Source organism: Gordionus sp. m RMFG-2023, chromosome 1 (genome assembly GCF_954871325.1).
Source record: "Gordionus sp. m RMFG-2023 chromosome 1, tfGorSpeb1-WG-v2, whole genome shotgun sequence".
NCBI lineage: Eukaryota > Metazoa > Nematomorpha > Gordioida > Chordodea > Parachordodidae > Gordionus > Gordionus sp. m RMFG-2023.
In genome coordinates, this window is record NC_088775.1 from 44,517,884 (window position 1) to 44,541,280 (window position 23,397).

Here is a 23,397-nt window from a genome sequence, read left to right on the forward strand (position 1 = left end):
TAAAGGGGAAAAGGGATAAAATTTAAAAGTAATTTTTAATAGTTCCTATTTAATCATTATATTATACAAACTAGCTAGAGGTTTAGTTAGAACTAACTAGCTAGTATTCGAACAAAATAGAAGCTTAGCTGGTTTAGCTATCTATTTCTAATTTAAGAAAATTAAGAAAGATTTTACAATTTAAATTTCATTTCAATTAGTACATAAATCTACCATTTAAAACCTTCCAAATTGCCCGACAAAAATATTTAAGAAATACCCACATCCGTTCTAATCTATTTAAAAAATCTCCCCGGTTCATGTATATTAATACTGTAGTATTTTGATTATAGTGTTGTTTTATTAAACTTAATCTAATAAACAAATAAAAAAATTAAAACAAAACACAAATTTTTTAAAAGGGATCAGCAGGGACTCCAGGGAGTCAGGGTCCACCAGGAAATAGAGGCCTTCCCGGCCAAAATGGGCCACCCGGACCGAAGGGAATGACTGGATCCGCTGGTAGACCAGGCTTAGATGGGTTGGATGGAACTCCTGGTTCGCCAGGTCCCAAAGGAGAAGCAGGCCTACCTGGGAGAACCGGGTCTAACGGACAACCGGGACAAAATGGATGGACCGGTCCTAAAGGGGATAAAGGAGATGCAGGTTATGTCATATAAATGTAACTTTTTTTAACCCGAGTAAGAATATATAATCCTTGTTGATAACTTAAATATATGAATAATGCAAAGGGCGGGTTTTCAAAATCTCACCCGCCAAATGTTTAAGATAATTTAGACCATTGCCTACCCGCCTATGGTTTATAAAAATTTACTCGCCCGCTCATTCATCTATAAAATTTGTATAATTCGCCAGCCGGCCCAATTTTTCAAAATTATTTGTTTGGTTGGTTTGGCTCTTTATTTATTTAATTTCAATACATTGTTATTTAAATTTATAAAATATGCAAATAAAAAATTGGTTTTTAATAAATATAAGCTCTTCTGTTCTTTTCGCCCGAAAATATTTAAATATACCGATCCACTATCTAATCTCATTGTTTTAAAAATAATTTTAACCCGCCCACCCTATGTTTGAAATTTTTAGAACCACTTGCTCACACCTAAAGTATGAGGGGGGGGGCTTGCTAAAAACCTGCTCATTGCAGAGATCATGAATCTCTTAAGAAAACTTGAATAGTTTATATTTTGCAAAAATTCACATGAGATACTATCCAAATTTCAGCAAGCAAATTTTTCAAATTGATTAGGAGACTTTATATAGTAAAAATGCGATATTTCCCTATTATTAACTATCCAATTAATAATATTTTATTTTTTATTATTACTATAAAATATTTACTATTTAGTTAACATACGATTTATTATTAATAGGTCTTCAGGGAATTCCAGGAACGGGGCAAAATATACCGGGTCAAAGAGGTAAACTTTAAATTATTAAATATTCTTACTTGATAAGTAGGGGAGACGGGGGATAGTTTTATCTCGGTACAATTATTTTCTTATCAAATAAATTTAAAACTAATATACCTTGAGGTTTGATACTTAAGCCAAAAATGTATTTACATGATTTATAATCGTTAAAATTTTGACGCCTCAAAGGTAGATTAAATTTTTTACTTAACAAATAAAATTTTTCATAAAGGTTACTCAGACTAGATATCAATTGCAAATGATAATATAATTTCAATTAAATCATATATAATATACAATATTTATGCTAATTTAATATCCTGTAATTAACTTTCAATTAAATGTGAAGATCTGGGCAGGATTTTTGTAGGATGCATATTAGCCTTTTTTGCAGGCATTTATCATTAATAAAAGTAGCCAACTATACGCCAAAAACCACGAATGAGAATATAAAAATGGTTGACTTGTTTTTTTTTGTAAATTATATTATTTGACATTTCCAAGTTATAAGTTCTACCAAATGGGCATATATTATGAAATGTAATGTTAGGAGTAATTCTCGAAATATAATGTTAAAAGTAATTATATAATTTTATTTTATTCCTTGTCAAAATGCATTTTCTTTTTCTATTCTAATTCATATAATAATATAATAATGAAAATAAACATTTTACAAAAAATACAAAAATAACAAAATAAACAATTCAATACATAACATTTATTCCCAATCTAATTGGTTACGTTCGTATTATTTTTGTATATCAAGCTTAGCTTGTAATTTCTAACTTTTGTATAATATTTCCTTCAGCTTCTTGACTTGTAACATTTTTCTCCATCTCCCTTAGGTTCATTTTATCGTTATTGTTTACTACGTCCTCTTTGTTTACTATCTCTTCGGTTCTCTCTTCTACTTCGTACTCTTCAGTTAATATATTTTCGTTTTTTTCATTAATTGATTAGTATGACGTATAATCGTTTTATTCTCTATATTTACTTCATATCATAGTGATCCGAGTATGTTTTTAATAATGGCCTTTTTCCCCATTTTTTTCGTCGCGCATGTAAATGCGTGACCACACTTTCTCATTCATCTCGAATTTTTGAGTGTAGTATTTTAACTTTTTCTTTTTGTTTCTCCGTTGGAATATTTGGTATAGCAATCCTCTAGGTTTAATTTTTAGTAGTATTTCGGCGGGACTTTGTTCATTTTTTGCCCCTGGTGTATTTCGGTAATTATAGGGAAAAATAGCTAAACTGTTTTCTAAATCCCCCTCGTTTTTTTAATTCATTCTCTGTTTAAAGGTTCGAACTAAACGTTCGGCCATTGCATTAGTCCGAGAATGGTATGAACTTCCGTTCACTAATTGTGTTCCGTTTGAATTCTTTACTGCTGAATTGTGGCCTATTATCAAAAACGATTATCTTAGGAAATCCTATTTGGCAAAGATATTTCTTAATATTTTTATCTTGCTTTCGAAGGTGGTACTAGTTATGGGGAATATTTCTTGCCAGCGACTGCTAGCATCTATCACTACCAACCAATAATGATTTTTAAATGTTCCAGCATAATCAATATGTACTCGGTGCCATGCTTTTGGTTGTTTTGGCCAGTTTTGAATTGATGTCTTTTGAGGCATATCGTGTTGTTCCTGGCATTCTCTACATTTTTCGACCCATGTTTGTATATCTTTGTTTATATAAGGCCACCACACGTATTGTCTTGCTCTCATCTTCATTTTTACCATTCCAATATGTCCTTGATGTATCATGTCTAACACGTTGTTTCGGTATTGTCTTAGCATTATTATTTGAATTCTCCAGAATAAACAACCTCTCTCTGTTGTGATTTTATTCCATTTAAACATGTATCTATTGTATGTATACCTGTATACTTTAAAGAGTACATCATCTTGCATTGTTTTTCTTTCAATTTCGCTAGCATTTACGCTTGATCTCCCAACTGTATTTGATCTAGTGTTTCTTCTTTTGATATTGTGGTTCCCTGTATAGGTAATCGAGATAGCATGTCAGCATTGGCTAGTTGTCGACTACTTTTGAATTCTATTTCATATTGGTAACCTGCTAATAATATAGCCCATCATCGTATTCTGGCAGTCTATGTTGTTGGTATATCTTTTCTTGAATGAAATAAACTCATTAATGGCTTGTGATCTATTTGTAATGTGAACTTATTTCCATATATAAATTCTCTGAATTTTGCAACCCCAAATGTGATGGCAAGACCTTCTCTTTCCATTTGGCTATACTTTTTCTCGACTGCATTTAGCGTTCTTGAGGCGAATGCAATTGGTCTCTCCTTACCCACCTCTATATGTGATATTACTGCCCCCAATCCTATGGCTGACGCATCTGTCGCTAATACGGTAATTTTGGATCATAATGTTGTAATATTGGAGTACTACTCATTTCTTGCTTTAGTTTTTTATACGCCTCTTTTCATTCATTTGTCCATCTCCAAAATACTGCTTTTTCTAATAATTTATATACTGGTTTGGTTTTGTCTGCAATTTGAAAAAATTTTTAAATAGTAAGTTGATGACCCTAGAAATGACTGTAATTGTATCAAGTTTGTTGGTTTTGATGTTTTTTACTGCCTCAATATTTTTTTTGGTAGTTGTAATCCCGTTTTTTGAAATATTGTGTCCTAGTAGTGTTCGGCTCATTTTGAGCCGATTTTTAAAAACGGCTAACTCAATATTTTAGCCAGACAAATATTGCCTAAGCCTCGAGATTTCGCTAATAGATGTCCAAACCTTTGTTCCTTCTCAAAATCTTCAGGCTTGTGTAATATTATTCTAGATGAAATATTGAGTTAGCCGTTTTTAAAAATCGGCTCAAAACGAGCCGTTTAACAACACTAGTCCTAAGTACTAGATATTTTGTTTGAAAATTTACAATTTTCTATTTCGCTTGATTCCATATTTGTCTTAGCATTTTACTTCCTTTTTTAAATTTGTTTCGTGTTCCTCTCTATTCTTCCCGATTGTTATAATATCATCTAAATAACAAGCTACTCCTTCAAAACCTTTCAACAAATTATCGATTGCCCGTTGAAATATTGTGAAGACGATATATCAAAAGGTAAATTTGTATATTTAAATAATCCTTCATGCGTACAAGATGTCACAGTTGGATGTTTTTGAATTGGGAGATTAGAACCTAAATATAAAATAGAAATAAAAATATATACTAAAATTATAGTTTTGAATCCTTTATTAAATACTAATACCAAAAATTAATTATAAATTATATAAATCAATATAAAGGGAAAACATAACCAAAAAAAAAGAAAAAAGTAAAAGTATAAAATACTAAAAATATGCGGAAAATTAAGTGAAAGTTAAAAAAAAAGTAAAAAAAATTAAAAGTCTATTAAATTATAAAAATTGTGTCTTTTATATAAAATTAACATCATCATTATAACATAATAAATTCCGTCTGATTATAATCAACTTTAAATCTTTATTCAAAAATTTATATAAACCCAATATCTTTTCTTTTTTCATAACAAACAAGCATTTACATAGTGTTTAAACAACAAACTTAAATAATCTTGAACTTTATCTAATATGAATAAATCTTTTTTTATTCATTTTTCCTTAACTCATTTAAATATCACAACACCCTTCCACTTAAATCAGACCCACCATTCAGCGAATGACCTACTTTCTTTCAATTTCGACTTTACTGATCGTATATCTCCATTACTCTATTTTGCTTAGTCTTTAATGTCTTCTAAGTTTTAACGATGGTTGTCTATTGTCTAATATTCTTCACTACTAATGACTGTTTGTATCCGATTACAATCTGAAATTCTTGAACCCTTTTGTTTCTTGTCAACCCCTGGTAAACTATTATCTCTTGATCTCTATAGGCAATTGACGAACTCGATTCACGCCTGTTATCACGATTCACGATGAATTCTTTTAGTCTCTTTTTAATTATATTTCGTTTTAATTCCTTTGGTAAAATTATCCTAGTCTTTGCTTGTTTCTAACGGTTTCTGGTAATTAATGATTAGCATATTATCTGGTAAACGATGACGACTCTTTTTAACGAATGTAGCTTGACAGCATTGACCAGTTGTTCTTGCTAGTCGCCTATTTCTAACGTTCTTTTGTATTAACCGATTGGCTCTTTAACTCTGTAAATGTTTGCCGATAATTTGTCTGCTATTAACTATTGTTTCCAAGAATTCTGGTCTCTATGATCATCAACTTTCGTATCTTAGACTAAAGTTTCCATCAACAATTGGCGATATTAGTAAGCTATTAACGATTGCAGCATGAATGTCTCGAACATCTGCTCTATCTAGTTTCTTGTTTAAAATGTTCTCTTGCAATCGATTAACGCTTTTTCTCGGTAAATGATTGGCAATAATTTGTCTGCGATTACTATTGTTTCCACGAATTCTTGTTTCTATGATCATCGACTTTCGTATCTTAGACTAGAGTTTCAGTAAACACTTGGCTATATTGGTCAGCGATTAACGATTGCAGCGTGAACGTCTTGAACATCTGTTCTATCTAGTCTCTTTTTTTCTCACGTTCTCTTGTAATTGTTTAGCTCCTTTCATCTAATTCTTGTAACGTATCGATCTTTTAGATTTCCGAGTCTTCTATGACAGTTTACATTTGCCAGGATATCGACTTTGTCTTAAGATATCTTTATTCTCATTGATCTTTGTCTCTAAGGTTTCGGGTAATCGCATCTAATACATCTACCTAAAATAATCTATTTAACCCTTTATAACTTCTGAACTATTTTATCACTTCCTTTTCACTTTTTCTTACACTCATTCTCAAATTCAATATATCATTGAAATATATCATATGTCCACTTTGTCTTAATGTATAAAGTTATCGCCTCTAATCTAATTTTTCTTTACATAATCTATTAAATAGTTTAACTTCAATATACTTTTTTCTACTTTTTTTTTCTCTAAATTAAATCTTAAAATTATAATACATAGTCAAAATACGCTAAATTAATTATATCATTATGTCAAATTCTATCACCCCTCTACCCTCAATGAAGCCCAAATTCATATCTTCCTTGAGCCATTTGTAGGTAATGTCCTTTAGCTATCAGTCCACATCCTTTGTCAAACATGTCTATCTACCGTTAGATCTATATCTAAAATTCTCTTAAATCTAAAAAAATTAGTTCTAAATTTTTATTCAAAAAAAAATCTTGTCTTCTTGTGGTACACGCCTGTTCTTTAAAGAAAAATAAAATATCTATTTCTTTTCTTCTTTATGTGGTTCACGCCCATTGTTCAAAAACAACTGGAATACATATCTTTTTTATTCTTTTTCACCAACTGACTTCTTCTCACAAGTCTCGTTGTTTCTCAACACACCAAAATTATGATTCTCATAATTCTCGCAGACATGTTTAAAAACAAATCAATTATGTCTATCATCAATTTTATTCTATCTGAAAATATGATTCTCATAATTGTGTCTATCATCAATTTCATTCTATCAGAAATTATGATTCTCATAATTATGTCTATCATCAATTTTAAAACACAAAATATGATTCTCTAATTCTAGTTTTTTAAAAAAAGTACTTTTTATTTCGCCATAATATATCACTATATTACACTAAAATTCTTCTTTTAAAAACATTTTGAATTCTCCTACTTTTTTTAATTACATTTAACACTCTTGTAACTAGTCTTATTTTAATCAAAAAAATCTTTTTCTCTTCCGAAGTATTTCGTATCCATATCATTATTTAAAAAAAAATTATTTCTTCATTCTGCTCGATATTTTCTTATCTCTAAAAACCGATTAAAACAATTTAAAATAAATCTTATCATTTCTTTTCTTGGTATTTCCCTATTCTCCTCGTCTTTGTTTTTACTATTATTAGAATAACGTTGCCTAATTGACTTAAAATTATTAATGATTCAAAAAAAATAAAAATCCTATATCTAATTGAGCTCGATTGCGGCATAAATTTTCTAATGACGAAAGCCGTTTCTCTTTATGAAGATTTTTGGTTAATCTACAACTTAATATTATACTACATTCATATATCAAATCCTTGTGGCTGTTTTACCTTTAAAATAAAACGTAAATCTTCAATAAGAATTATTTACAATATCAACTATTTTCTATTAATAAATTTATATTCTAATCTTATTCGCCATATATTTTAATTATTATATCTTAGCAAACTATTAGTTTAATTTTATTGTCATTATTATTTCTACTGATCAATTTATAATTATTGAACTGGGAGAAAAGTTCAATTTAGAATAATTTTGATTTAGAATAATTTTGAATGTATTATTGAGCAATAGTGGAAAAGTTCAAATTAATCTTTTATTTATATAATTTACAAAAAAGGAATTACTAGTTATTTTTATACAAGCAAAAAAAAATATAAGTTCGTTAAAATAAAAATATATATATTTATATATATATTCTGTTGCCTTAAGATATATAACTAAACATTTAAATATAATTATTTAAATATAACTGACATTTTAAATATAAGTAATAAAATAATAGCATACAATCGCGCACATGCAACATGCACTCCCTCCAAAAATAATATACAAAAAAAAATTAAAGTTTTGAAAACACAACATGGTACAAAAAAATGGGGAAAGAAAGAACTCGTTTAGCATGCGAGAGGTAATTTATTTTTAAGAATGAAAATATATGTATAAAGGGGAATTGGCACCATAGTTGTACATTATAGTTTTTTATGTAATTACCCTTAAAAAAGGTATAAATTACACTATCGATAGGTACATTTCACACTATAGGTGGCCAATAAACAATAAATATATTTGGAATAAAAATTGATATAATGAAGAAAATTATTTAAAATTGGCACCATAGTTGTACATGATAGTTTTTTATGTAATTACCCTTACAAAAGGTATAAATTACACTATCGATAGGTACAATTCACACTATAGGTGGCCGATAAACAATAAATATATTTGGAATAAAATTAATATAATGAAGAAAATTATTTATTCAAAAAAAAAACAATCATTAAAATATATGATAAAATTTGGAGATGGTGATAAAAAAAATATAAGAAAAGCGCATTATCAGAAAACAATTATAATTAAAGAACCATTATAATCTAAATGAATAATTTTGACCTTAGAAAATTTGAATTTCAAATGACATTACTGATCCTCTCAGTGACAAAATCCCCACGCCATAATTGATTGATGCTCACTTAGACAAAAACGGAGTTACGTAAAATTAATTCTCAAAATAATTCTTTTAAAATAAAGGTAGTAAATAAAATTATTGTCATTATTTTAAATTTAAGGTTATAATCAAAGTCATTGTCATTGAACAATCAACCGATTCCTATTCGAAAAGATAACGGATTATAAAAAGTTAAAAAATCAACCCTATCTATTATCTCTTTAGTATTCACAACTTCATCCTTCGTAAGCTTTTCAAACTCTTTCATGGGCAAGAATGACACCGGAGAACCAGTATCTATCATAAAAGAAAAATCACAATTATTAACTTGAAGGTCAATCATAATATCATTAATAAAATTAATTTTATTTCTTGGCCTTAAATTATAAGGGGTTTGTATCATCTCCGTCTTTTTGAAATTGTTGTAATTGCTGTTGTTGTTGTTGCTGCTGTTGTTGTTGTTGTTGCTGCTGTTGTTGTTGTTATTGTTGTTGTTGGTGTTGGCCTTAGTCTGCTTGTTCTCTTTCCAAGACGAATCGCCTTGCCAATCGGTACTATCCTCTCTTCTTCAAGAATCTTTCTCTACATATGTTTTATTATTATTGAACTCGAACGATTGAAATTTGACCACAATGTCCTCTATAATATTAATCTCTGTAGTATTTTCTTCAATCAACCTTGTTTTTAGCTTTTCATTACGACAATTCAACATAAAAAGCACCGACAAAAATTCTGGATTGAGCCCCGAACCACACCCTTTCAGTCTATCGAAATATTCTCTGGAAGACTCAAGTGTGTCCGGTTTTGTATTGAACAACTCCAAAATACGCGTGATGTTTACATCATTACTATCCTCCACCATATTGAACTGGGAGAAAAGTTCAATTTAGAATAATCTTGATTTAGAATAATTTTGAATATATTATTGAGCAATGGTGGAAAAGTTCAAATTAGAATAATTAAATATATCTTTTATTTATATAATTTACAAAAAAGGAATTACTAGTTATTTTTATACAAGCAAAAAAAAATATAAGTTCGTTAAAATAAAAATATATATATATTTATATATATATTCTGTTGCCTTAAGATATATAACTAAACATTTAAATATAATTATTTAAATATAACTAACATTTTAAATATAAGAATAAAATAATAGCGTACAATCGCGCACATGCGCACATGCAACAATAATAATTCTAAAATATAAAATATCTGTCTCAATTAGTTTCAAAATTCAATTGGTTTTTACCATTAACTTCTAAATATAAAATTCCTAATCATCACCTTTAAATAACTAAAACAAATATATTATCTACTATGAATGTTACCTTTATAATTCTTTGTTTTTAATTTTAGATATTAAATTCCTACATAATTTTTTAACATAATCTTATCCATATTTACCAAAATTGTTATCGTAAAATAATTTTTCTTTTTCAACCTACATCTTTAAAAATAAATCTAAATCTCTTTTTTATCCAATTTTTATTTTAAAAGATAAATTTTCTTCTTTTTAGAGTACTTCTCTAAATATTTTTCCTACTTTTATTTACATATTTTTCTTACGTTCTTCTGGATTTTTTTGTATTAGAATACACGTCTCCTTGTCCCACTGTATATATTTATTTGCATTAAACTGAATAGGAGAACCTGGTTTTATTTGTCTAACAAATCCTATCTCCAGCATCACTGTCAGGGTGTTTTTGAATTGGGAGATTAGAACCTAAATATAAAATAGAAATAAAAATATATACTAAAATTATAGTTTTGAATCCTTTATTAAATACCAATACCAAAAATTAATTATAAATTATATAAATCAATATAAAGGGAAAACATAACCAAAAAAAAGAAAAAAGTAAAAGTATAAAATACTAAAAATTATATGCGAAAAATTAAGTGAAAGTAAAAAAAAAAATAAAAGTCAAAAATAATAAAAGTCAAAAATAATAAAAGTCAAAAATAATAAAAGTCAAAAATAATAAAAGTCAAAAAAATTAAAGGTCTATTAAATTATAAAAATTGTGTCTTTTATATAAAATTAACATCATCCGATTATAACATAATAAATTCCGTCTGATTATAATCAATTTTAAATCCTTATTCAAAAATTTATATAAACCCAATATCTTTTCTTTTTTCATAACAAACAAGCATTTACATAGTGTTTAAACAACAAACTTAAATAATCTTGAACTTTATCTAATCTGAATAAATCTTTTTTTATCATTTTTCCTTAACTAATTCAAATATCACAACACAAGATATTTTTGAGACTCTTTCCCCCCACTTTAATTTCAAAATAGGCATCTGAGAGATCCAATATTGAAAATAAATCTTGGATTCTTGGTATTTGGGTATGAATCAATATTTATATTATCCCCGTAAATTCGTAATGTTTTATCTTTCGTTTGAACAATTACTATAGGTGATGTATAAAGTGAATGATTAATTTTCTATTACTCCTATTTTTTAGCAATTAGTCCATATCTTCTCTAACATTTTCTTTTAATGCGTATAATACGGGATATGATTTACAGAAAATTGGTTTCTATACATATATTTGTGCCCTAAAATCTTTCAAACAGCCAAATTCTTTGGTAAATAATTGAGGAAATTTATTTTGTATATTAATGTTATATATTTTTATGGCCCTTTCAGGTATTTCAGTCATTTTTGAAAATTTAGTTATTTTCTCCCAATTAGATTTTTTTATATATCCTTTTGTAATTATGAGAGGTAGTTCTAATGTTCTTCCTTTATATTGTACTTTTACTACAGTCTGACCTAATAGTGGTATATTGGCCCTGTTTAGATTTTAGGTTTTAGCATGCAATTTGTTAATCTAGGACGATTAAGTTTAATTTTCCAATCTATTTCGTTTATTATGCTTACCATCCCAGCTCCAGTATCTAATTCTATTCTGATATCGCTGTTGTTTGTTTTGATATCCACCCAAAAATTTGGATTATATTCATTTGTTGTATTATTAATAAACTTCACAATTTCTTTTTTACAGACTTGAGCAATGTGCCGAATTTTATTGCATTTATAACAAGTGACATTCTTGATAAGACAATTTTCCCTTCTATGGTTTTCTTCGAGTGGCAGGGATTTCGTTTTTTGTAGCTCGTATTATAGTTATTATATGATTCTTATTGTTTATCATTATTAACCTTTTTAATTATATATATATATCATCATTATGTTCCTATTCTAACTGATCGATTTTATGTCATCATTTGTATTTTTTATAGCTGTTTCTACTGCAGTAGCTATTTGAATAGCCTTATTTATGTCTATATAATCCTCAGATAATAATCTTTGCAAATTTTTAGGATTTTTTATTCCGAATATAAATTTAACTCTTAGTGCATTATTTAGATATTCTACAAATTCACAAGTCGTTGCTAATTTTCGAAGATTTATTAAGTTTCCCTCATTTTGTTGATTATATAGATAAACATTATATCTCTCTACAATTATATTATCAAAATGCATTTTCTTTTTCTATTCAAATTCATATAATAATGAAAATAAACATTTTACAAAGTATACAAAATAACAAAATAAATTCAAAACATAATAAACCTGGTGCATTTGATTTAACATATCTGACAATGCAATTTATTTATTTACATAGGATTATTATTTTTCTATAATTTTTTTAAATAAAATCTGAAAATAAAGAGACCCCATAACCATGTACTGCGAAAGGCTAAAGGGCATCCCGGTATTCCCCCTAATTATTTTATTTTCGTCTTTTAAAATTATTTATTAAATAATGTAAGATTTTATTCTTAAATATTAATTTCTAACGTAGAGATAGATATATATATATATGTAAAGATTAAAACTACGTTTAAATTATTAGATTCGTTTGATATCAAGTATAATTTTAGATATATCTATCTTTGTCACCTTAAAAAAATACCTTAAAATATTAAGTAAAAGTCATCTATTACAATTCTGAGTCGTTTTCAAGCTAAGAAAAAGCGTATAAATTTGACTCAATTTAAAACTTTTACTAGCAACTATCTTTCTTTTACTACAACAATAAAAAAATAGGAGACAAAGGTGATAGAGGGGCGTCTGGACAGAGCGGTCCAGCTGGAAGTCCAGGAGTTCAAGGCCCACCCGGACAAAGTGGACCAGCAGGACCTAAAGGATCCGATGGGTATAATGGAAAACCGGGGCTAAATGGACTGCCTGGGTTGAAGGGAGAATCAGGCCAACCTGGCATTCCAGGTTTCATAATATTTAACGAACAATGTAAAACATTATATTAGATGCCTTAGTCAAATCTCTATTAATATGAGACCAATCTATTAATTTTTAAATTTACCTTACCAGATAAGATTTTTAATATTATAATTTAGAGAAAGGAATTGTTTTCCAATAAAAAGTTTTAAGTAAAAAGAACTATTAGCATTTTTATAGTTTTCTTTCTCATCCTTTTTATATTTTTCTCTTTCTTTTATTTTCTCTTTCTATCTTTAGCTTTACTTTCCTTTTCTCGTTTACTCATTTTTGGTTCAATAAGAGATTGATCAATATAGCAATCATATTTATAAATCAAACTACGTTTGGAATGGCCACATTATAAGAACTTATTATAATATTACTTGATAATCCGTCAAGAATGACATGGAATCAGAATTTTCTCTTTATGGATAAGTAATAAATTTTACTTACATTTGACGATGGATGAATCAGAATAGTCAAATGAGAGGAATAGATTATCTGTATTCATTCTTCCAAGATTACAATAAATATTTAGAGAAAAGTCCAAATATATTATGAAAAATATGAAATAAAAAATGATTTGTGAGTTATGATATTTATCAATTCTTTTAACAAATTTCCACATTCAGACACATTTGTTTTTGCCCTCCCACTTCATATAAAATCCACATTCACCAGAATCATTTAAATGCTTTAGAACCTTCTTAAATACTCTTTTAAAAAAGACCTGCAATCATAGATTCGAATCAATTTTGGGGGCAAACCTGATTATCTCACAAACACTCTGGTGGTATATACCCTATCGCAATGGGCTATTTAAAAGATTATTACAAAAATAATTGCCATGGGTGAAAATTTTGGTCGGGTCTTAACTTATTATGTATAATCAATTAGGATTTGGTGTTAAGGGAATTGTTACATATGGAACTTTTGTCATATTGAGAAACGTTGGAACCTAAAAAAATAAAACAAAAATATATACTAAAATTATAGTTTTGAATCCTTTATTAAATACTAATACCAAAAATAATTATAAATTAATATAAAGGGAAAACATAATCAAAAAAATAAAAAATAAAAAAGTAAAAGTATAAAATACTAAAATACTAAAATACTAAAAATTATATGCGCAAAATTAAGTGAAAGTAAAAAAAATTTAAAATTTACATATTCAAATTTAAAAAAAAACTATTTTCCGTAAATATTCAAATTTATATACACAAGATTTTAAATAAGTTCAAATCAAAATAATGCAATCACAACAAGAGATAAGGCAAAATACCTTCACATGCCATATCCAAAATCCTCCTCCTGACAAGGCTATTATAAAGTAGACTTTAAAAATGTTTTCAATAACAAATTTAGTGAACATTTCATAAATTGTTTTTATCCCAAATTTTCTGTTTATTCAAAATTCCTAGAGACATACTGTAAGATTAAAACTTCTTTATTCCGCCCACATGTCATAAATTCTGACGAAAGGATCCAGCAGGGAGCACACATTCTCGTTTATTTTTACATTATATAGGCTTATTTCAATTTATCCACCATCAAATTAAGGAGAATACTAATTCTTTGTCATTTTTGTGGCATATCAGCTAGTATATAAAATGCATATATTTATTAAATAGTGGGAATGGATCCTTCCTTAAGGTTTTTTTTTATTTACAATGAAAGCCTCAAAGCACTTCTTGGTAAATTGTTATCCACAGAGTTTTGAATATGTTTGCACTTCTCATGATATGGATCCATTCTTCAAGATGATCCTAATTATAAGAAAATGGTGGTTAGGCCATATTTTAATTATACCCGGGTTGGGCCAAAAAATTATCTCAAGGACGAAACCACCAAGTTAGATTAAGAAATAAAAAATATCAAGTTGGATTAAGAAAAAAAAAATCTATCTTTACTGGGATTCAAACCCAAAGCCATCAGATTTGTAAGCGAAGCTCTTGCCGATTAGGCCACAGACGCTTTTCAAAATTCACGATTTTTTAAAAATATATTATAAATTGTGACATTGTGTCTGTGACACGGCTTATATATATATTATAGATATTACAATCGATTCACGTAATATCAATATGTGTAATATCTTATAAAGTTGTCTAAAATTGAAGAAGAATATATATTTCGTCTGTACACATGCGGATATATATTTCAGGAATAGAATATTATTATTTAAAAAACGGGGCTAAGGAAATGATATAAAGTTGGAAGATTCAAATTATTTGTTCAAAACGTTTTTCTGATTTAGCCATAAACGTATTCCCCTTGTGTGTAGAATACCTATCCTAAAAATTTCAGACAACTTTATCATGAATCTTTGAGTAATTTTAATTTATATATTGATCAGTTAATAATTTAATTATAAAGGTTCAGGTAAAGATGGGAATCCGGGGCAAAATGGTCGACCTGGAGAAACTGGCTCGCCAGGGCAGACTGGGCCTACTGGATTTAAAGGCGATAAAGGAGATTCTGGAACTTGTGACCAATGCAACGGGGGTGATCAACATTCCACGGGTTCATTATTTATATAAAAAATCCGTTCTTAAGTTATAATACGCTTACATTGTGTAAAAAAATCTCTTATTTCTCTTGAATTAGACATGTCTTTATGGCAGGAAAATTTATGGTTTCGATCAAGTTGGAGTTAAAACTAATATAAATAAATTCTTACTTTATTTATTCATTTAGACTTGATCTATGTTACATATAGAGTTTAAATTATTATTTATAAATATTTAAAATATCTCTTTTTAATTTGACCATTATTTTTATAAATCTCAGCAAACCTGCCAAATTGAAATAGACCTATTGATAAAACAAATAATATTTATTTTTTAACATCTTACAAAAAAAGGAACAGGGTATGTTAGATGGGGCTCTTTGACTTGTCTTTCAAATTCACGTCAAATTTATTTCGGTATAGTAATATATTTTAACAAAATTTTATATCTTAATATATATATAGCAAACGGAAGCGATATTAAGATCTAAATAGTCAGATCACTGCAGAAATTCAGTTTAATTTGTAATCTAAGTTTACTGATATGAGCCAGAGATTTGCAATAGGCAGGTTTTTCAATCGTTCACTTTTTAAACAATGGATAGGGGGGGGGGTAAATATTAAATACGGGCTAGAATATATAGCAATGACTGGCCGGCTAAATCTCATCCATTGAAGACCTCTAATAGTAATCTATGTTATATTGTGACTAGCCTCTCTAAAAATATTTTTTATTTTTTAATCCCTCAAAAAATAGAAGTAGAGTGCGAGGAAGGAGTTTGAACCATTTTATACATATTAATTGCATAATCACTTTCACTAAGAAAGCTAAACTTTTGTTTCGCTTCTTTTAAAGAAAGGAAGTTTTAAAATCTGACTTCAATAAAAAAAACATAAACAAAAAATAGGTCAAATGGCTAGCGGACATTACCACTATACTGGCAGTGGCGGAAATTATCTGTGCCTTCCGGATATGCCCACTTATGAGACATATAAGGATTCTTTCGAAACGAGTTCAGCCATTTTTGGTGTCGAATACCGAGTTTCGACTTCTGTTGCGGTATTTAATATCGAACCAGGTTCTAGGATGAATAAAAACGCGTAATATACTCACCTATATTTCCATTTTTCTAATTTATTTAGCTAAAAATATTAATGGTTTTTGATCAAATGGAAAATTGCTTTTCATTTCTAGCTTTATATAAAGAAAAATTTCTAAATCATGAAGATATTTTTACTCTAACCACAATAGAACTAATCGGGAAGTTCACTCGATGTCTGTTTATAGAGGCGATTGTTTTAGAGACATAAGTAGGTTTAAATTAGGGTTGTCCAATTCACATTTTTTTTATCGATTCAATCCGATTAAAAATATTTAAACGGATCCCATGCCAGTATCAGATCCTTTAATTAAAAAAATGCTTGTTGACATTTATACTTTACTTTTAAGTCTATGAATTTTATTTTTAAAATGTAGTAAACTATCTTAACGCAGAATGAATCGTATCGGGTCAATTCAACTAAACTTTTATCGCGAAACTTTGTCGCGAACCTATTATCGCGAATCTAAATCTGTTAAACTATAACCGCGAATAGATATTAGCGGAAATTTAATCGCGAATCCTTTATAGCGATATTTCTATGACGATGTATTGGTGCGAAGTCATAATCGCGAGCGTATTGCTGCGAAACAGTAAATATATTACGAAGTCATTTATTTAAAGGAAAACAACATATTCATCAATTTACCCACCAAAGTTCCTTATATCATAAACGCGAAATGTTTTAAGGATATTTTGTTACTATAAATTAGCCAATTTATTTCTGGTCTCTCTCACCCATGGTGGTAATTACGGAGGTGACATTTTGATTCAAATACCTCAATAAATTGACCCCCCCCCCTTCCCCACATAAATTTTAAAAATGTGCTTTATGCCATTTTTAGCAAATATTCTAAAATGCTTAAAAAATATTTCAATCATGATTAAATAATACTGAAAACTAAGATTTTTTGCTGATCTCAGATTATTTTTAAAAATCATATAAGATTTTAAGTTATTTTTTAAATTTACATAGAATAATGATTAATTTTAAAACTCAAAAAATATGCCTATGCACTTTAAAAATAAAAGAAATTATAAAAATTTATGAGTGATATATTATATTTTCTAAGAAATTAAATTCTGAGAATTTTTAATTAGCAAAATCATCCTTAGGGAATTCAGTGTAAATTAATTATAGTAGTTTTGATTCTTAGTAATTAAGGGAAAAAAATAATATATATAGTAACACTAATTTATATGTATCGTAATTTATCTATTGGCTTAAGCTTCAGAATCAGTGCTCGCTAAAGTTTGGCAAACTTCATGTTTAAGGCTATATCTTAATATTAAATTCAAGTTCCTATCAAATTTTTTGAACTAATATTTTATATCTAAGTAAACAGAAGAGATAAAAAATATCTATAAAGATCTGAAATCATAAGATTGAAAATATTGAAATCCCTTATACTTGGATATAATTTATTTTTAAATCGCCATTCAAAATTCGATAAAGACAATCCAATAGCCTATAACTCTGTTTTTGGTTATTGGCTGGCAAAACTGATTGATGAATTTCATAAATATTAAGTACCTAAGACTATATATATTGGCGCAACCCAGATATCAATTTCTCCAATAAGGATTTAACTAATGCTCTCAATTATTAATATATTAATAAAGCCTAGGTTCCTTGTGCACGAATTTTATAAAATATGTCTTTAAATTTTTTTTATTCCAATGATAAATTTTATAAACCAGGCTAAAATAAAATTAAAAACTCTATCATTGAAACAATCTTGTACATATTTTTTCTAAAATATTATTCAATTAATAAGATCATAAAAATAAATATTTCAAAATAAAATAGTCACTATTGGTAATTATAGCAATATTAACCTTGAGATATTAAATTCGCTATAATATTTTCGCGATTCATGTTTCGCGTAATTTTCGCTATATTGTCTTCGCGATTTTGGTTTTACTATAATGACTTCGTTATAAAATTTTCGCGATTATTGATTCGCCATAAAAGTTTCGCTATAATATATTTGTTTTAATGGTTTCGCTATAAAAAAATTCACAGTATTAGTTTCGCGATATACAAGGAACCGAATGAATAGATATGCAATTTGGCCTACAGAGGCAATAATTCCAATATTGTATGTAGTAGTCTACATTACCCTCATAAAGAAAAATTATTAAAAAAATCTTTCAAACATCAAACAAAAAAATCATCCTTTATATAACAAAAATAATTAAAACGTCGATGAATAATAATTCAATTGGATTCCGAATAAACATAAGATTTTTCTCGAAAATGATCAATATCGGTGCCGATCGGCTTCCTATATATCGGACAGCTCTAGTTTTCGTGGAAAATAGAAATTATCATCCTCTTGTTTTTTAATTTAATAAAAAAAATTATAGCAAAAATAGTATTAGTTAATACTATATCAAAAAAAAATTATAGCAAAAATAGTATTAGTTAATACTATATCAAATATACAGGGGCTTATGCTTTCATTATTAAAAATCTATATGAAATTTTTGGCTTAAATCCTTTTAAAAGAGCCAAAGCCATGACCAAAGGGGGGGAAGATTTAGACCCCTCTAAATTTTTTTGACTTCCAAAAATATTTCTGACCCCCCAAATCTTTAAAAAAAAATTCATTCACCATAAATTTAAATGAAAAAACAACAAAATTCCTAGAAAAATATGGTATATCTGTTAAAAGATATAACCCTTATAAGTCATTTAAATACAATATGGCATAATAAAAATCGAGATTACAGAAATATCGACAATTTTGGTGAATGTTGAACGTAATCGATATTATTTAAATCGATATTTGATTTAATACAATTTCTCAGCATGCAAAAGTTCCTTTCTTGTGTGTCTTTACTAACTATTGCTGCAGATGAAAATATAATTTATTCTTCAAAACTTTTTATTTCAATATTTTGATACACCTGCCAAACAGATAAAAAATATAACCAGTTTACGGGGATCGAGTAAGGGTCGCGACAAGGAATGTTGGGAGTATGACGGAAAGAGCGGGAGAAGTCGATGTATTGCATGAAGGCATATAGATATGTGCTGCATACAGGAGACCAGATGGAAGAAAATGGCACAAGAATAATTGGCAAAACTAGTGAAAAGTATAAATTCTTTTGGCAAGGAAGTAATGATGGTAGTTGGGGTATTAATTGCGGAGTAATTGGTAGACAAAGTAGTCGAAATGAGAAGGCTAGATAACCAGATAATGGTTATCAAGATGATTTTTGGTAGAAAGCTATATAATATTATCTCGGCATATGTTCCTCAGGTTGGAAGAAGTGAAGAAGAGAAAATATATTTTGGGACAGTCTATTGGGGGTGACATCGAGACAGGCAAAGAGGGGATTATCCTAGATGGTGATCTTAATGGACATGTTGGAGCGAGTAGTGAGGGTTATGAATGAGTACTTGGAGGGTTCCGTTACGGCATGAGAAATCTGGAAGGGGAGAGAATTTTAGATTTTAGTGATGCTATGGATATGATTGTCTGTAATACAATGTTTAAGAAAGAATCAGAGAAGCTGGTGACTTATAAGTCGGGTAGTACCAAAAGTGCAGTGGATTATTTGTTTTAAGGAGATGTGATAGATGTATAGTAAAAAATGTGAAATCTAAAAGAAAGTTTGTGCCAAGGCTGAAGGTTTGGAAATTGAAGGAGGAGAGTGCTAGACGTCAATTCAATATGACATTGGCAATAAGGGAGGCCGAGGTGGCACAAATATCTGGGGTAAATGACAAGTGGGAAGCCATGAAGAAAGCTTCGGTAATGACAACTGAGGAGGTTTGCAGATGGACAAAAGGGCCGCCTAAACATAAGGAGAGTTGGTGGGAGAACTCGGAGGTAGAAAAAGCTGTGGATAAGAAACGGAGGTGCTTCAAAGAATGGTATAATAGTAAAGAAAATAGTGATAACGATATCTACAAGATGGCGAAAAGAAATGCTAAGAAATTAATAGCAAAGGCGCTAGAAGAAAAAAGGCAGGAGTTTGCTAAAGAAATGAAATGCTCTGAAAGAATGAGAAATGGGGTTAGAATGGCAAAGCAGTTGGCAAAAAAGAGGCAGAATATGGTAGGTGTTAAATATTTGAAAAATATGTAAGGAAAATGGTGATTGATAGTAGTGGTATTAGGAATACTTGGAAGATCTACATGGAATGATTTTTAAACGAAGAAAATGAATGGGATAATAATGTTAGTTGTGCAAAGGTTGAAGATCCAGAGTGTAAATTTGGCAAAGACGAAATAAGGAGAGCAGTGAAAAAGATGAAAAAGGAGAAGGCATCGGGTTTAACAAGGGTGGTATCAGAGATGTTTAAAGGTTTTGATGACTTGGGGATTGAATGGTTAATGAATTTAGCCAATCAAATTGTCGCAGAAGAAGCTATTCTCAAGGACTAGCAGAAGTTTAATTATCCCAATATACAAGGGGAAAGGTGATCCTTTAGATTGCGGGTTTTACAGAGCTATTAAACTCTTGGGAAATGCAAAGAAGGTATTTGAGAGGGTGTTAGTGAAGCGGATACGGGAACAAACTAAAATTGATAAAATGCAGTTTGGTTTTACATCGGGAAAAAGCACGACAGATATTTTTGTGGTGAGACAAATACAGGAAAAGTAACTTCCGAAGGAAAAGAAACTGTATTATGCGTTTGTTGATTTGGAGAAGGCATTTTACATGGTGCCGCGAGGTTACTAGATGGGCCTTGAGAAAATCTATTGTGGAAGAATGGTTGGTTATGGGACTGATGGCAATGTATGTGGGAGTACAAACAGCAGGACCGATGGATAATGGTGATAGTGAAAGCTTTGAGGTGAAGATAGGACTTCATCAAGGATCCGTGCTGAGCCGATTATTTATCTTAGTAATGGATGTGGTGGCTAGAGAAATGCGTGAAGGACTTCCCTGGGAGCTATTATATGCAGATGACCTTGTATTAATGGCAAACAGTGAGGAGGCATTGAAGGATAAAATTAATAAATGGAAGATGACTATGGAAACAAAAGGCCTGAAAATGAATGCATCAAAGACAAAGGAGATAATTGGTGGGGAATATATAAAGATGGAGGAATCCGGCAAGTGGCCTTGTGGTGTATGTGGGAAAGGAGTTTCTAGAAATTCAATCCAATGCACCAGATGCCAGAAATGGGTATATAATAGATGTAGCGGGAAAAAAGGAAGTTTGATGTTAGCAAGAATGACCTTTATTTGTAGTGTAGAACATGCATGAAAGGGATACATAATAATGATAACGTAGAAGGTGATCTGGATATTGATAATAGGTTAACCCTAGAAAAAGTGGATAAGTTTTGTTATTTGGGTGATATGCTAAACGCAGATGGTTGTGTGGATTCTGCCGTTGTTGCAAGGGTCAGACAAGCTTGGAAGAAGTTCAGAGAAATGTCGTCTATTTTTACAAATAAAAAAGTCTCTCTGAAGTTAAAGGGGAAAGTTTACGTTAGCTGTGTGAGGAGTTGTTTAGTTTATGGCGAAATATGGGCAATTAAAGCGACTCACGAAGCCAAATTAGAAAGAACAGAGATGACGATGATTAGATGGATGTGTGGGGTATCTCTGAGAGAGAGAAAAACTAGCAAGGAATTGCGAGAAAGATTAGGTATAGAAATGATTAGAGTTAATGCGATGTATTAGACTAAGATGGTTTGGGCATGTGGAACGTATGACAAAAGATGACTGGGTAAAGAGATGCACCTTGATGGAAGTAGGAGGATCAAGACCTAGAGGAAGACCCAAGATGACGTGGACAAATGTGATAGCGGCGCATATGAGAAGCATGAATCTTACAAATATTGATGCTCAGGACCGTCAAAAATGGAAAAGAAAAATCAGAGGGAAACTGGCCTACACGGGTAAACCTGGAAATAGCCATAAAACGGAGAAGAAGAATATAATCTTTACCAAAAAATGTCCAATACACATCATATATTATATTATATTATATAATATGCAGGCCCGGCCCTAAGCCCGGCCCGGGTACATAGATTGGGACGTATTTTAATTTTTTTTTAATGTACTCAGGCAGGGACAGAAATTTTTTTAAAAAAAAATATCCGGGCCAGGTCGTATATTTTAAAACCAAATATTTGAAATCGCCATTATTAGCTATAAAATTCAAAATAAATATAATATATTTTTTAAAAATCCGGGGCGGGCCTAAAAAATTTTCTTATTTATAAGTAATGATTACTAATTTAGTAGTTTATTCAAAAATTATTTAATTCTAAAATAATCTAAGTCTTTGTCTTTCCTTATACTAAGTTTTATGATTTAATTTAGTTAAATTTTTAAAAAAGACATTTATATGAAGTTCCATAAAAATATGGAATATATTGTGCCAAATAAATAGGTAAAGAAATATAATATTAAAAAATAGGTGTATTAATTGAATTTGGTTACAAAATTATGAAACCCAGCAATGTAAAAATTTAAGAAAAGAAAATCTATTTTGACGGGAAATTATATTATTGTTGCATATCCTTTATGAACACAATCAGACATTTAAACAAAATTTTAAATTTATTTTTATTGTAGTGAACAAAACTAGCTTTATCCACCTAGGTTCACTCATTGGAGATGAAAGTGCTATATTTCATTTCAGAGATGAATTTCTTGTCAAATTCAATAGAATGAAAAATATTTTAAAACATTTACCTGCTCAGGCTTTTTATTTATATAAATATTTTTTATCCATTACAAATTTCATGTCCCTTGAAATATTATTAGACCTTGAGGTTCTTAATAAAAATACTCTCGAATCTATTTTAGATATTAAATTCTCTTTACTCTTCAGTATACAAGCTGCCTTTCCACCAGGTCTTATAGGTATCCATTCCCCCAAATCCTTAAGCATTTCAGCCTTTTTATCCTCAGTTGCTAAATTTCCATACAGACTTGGAT

At 29.2% G+C, this 23,397-nt stretch overlaps 1 protein-coding gene across 1 annotated transcript in view; it reads left to right on the top strand.

The window, feature by feature from the left end:
- The window catches only part of LOC135927910 (collagen alpha chain-like), a 41,897-nt gene that overhangs the window by 15,865 nt on the left and 2,635 nt on the right, over nucleotides 1-23,397 (top strand). Inside the window, exons 7-12 of the mRNA XM_065464211.1 lie at nucleotides 402-645; nucleotides 1,374-1,421; nucleotides 12,695-12,874; nucleotides 15,248-15,394; nucleotides 15,735-15,797; nucleotides 16,289-16,481. Of these exons, the coding sequence (XP_065320283.1) occupies nucleotides 402-645; nucleotides 1,374-1,421; nucleotides 12,695-12,874; nucleotides 15,248-15,394; nucleotides 15,735-15,797; nucleotides 16,289-16,481 (875 nt within the window). The remainder of the gene's footprint in view (nucleotides 1-401; nucleotides 646-1,373; nucleotides 1,422-12,694; nucleotides 12,875-15,247; nucleotides 15,395-15,734; nucleotides 15,798-16,288; nucleotides 16,482-23,397) is intronic.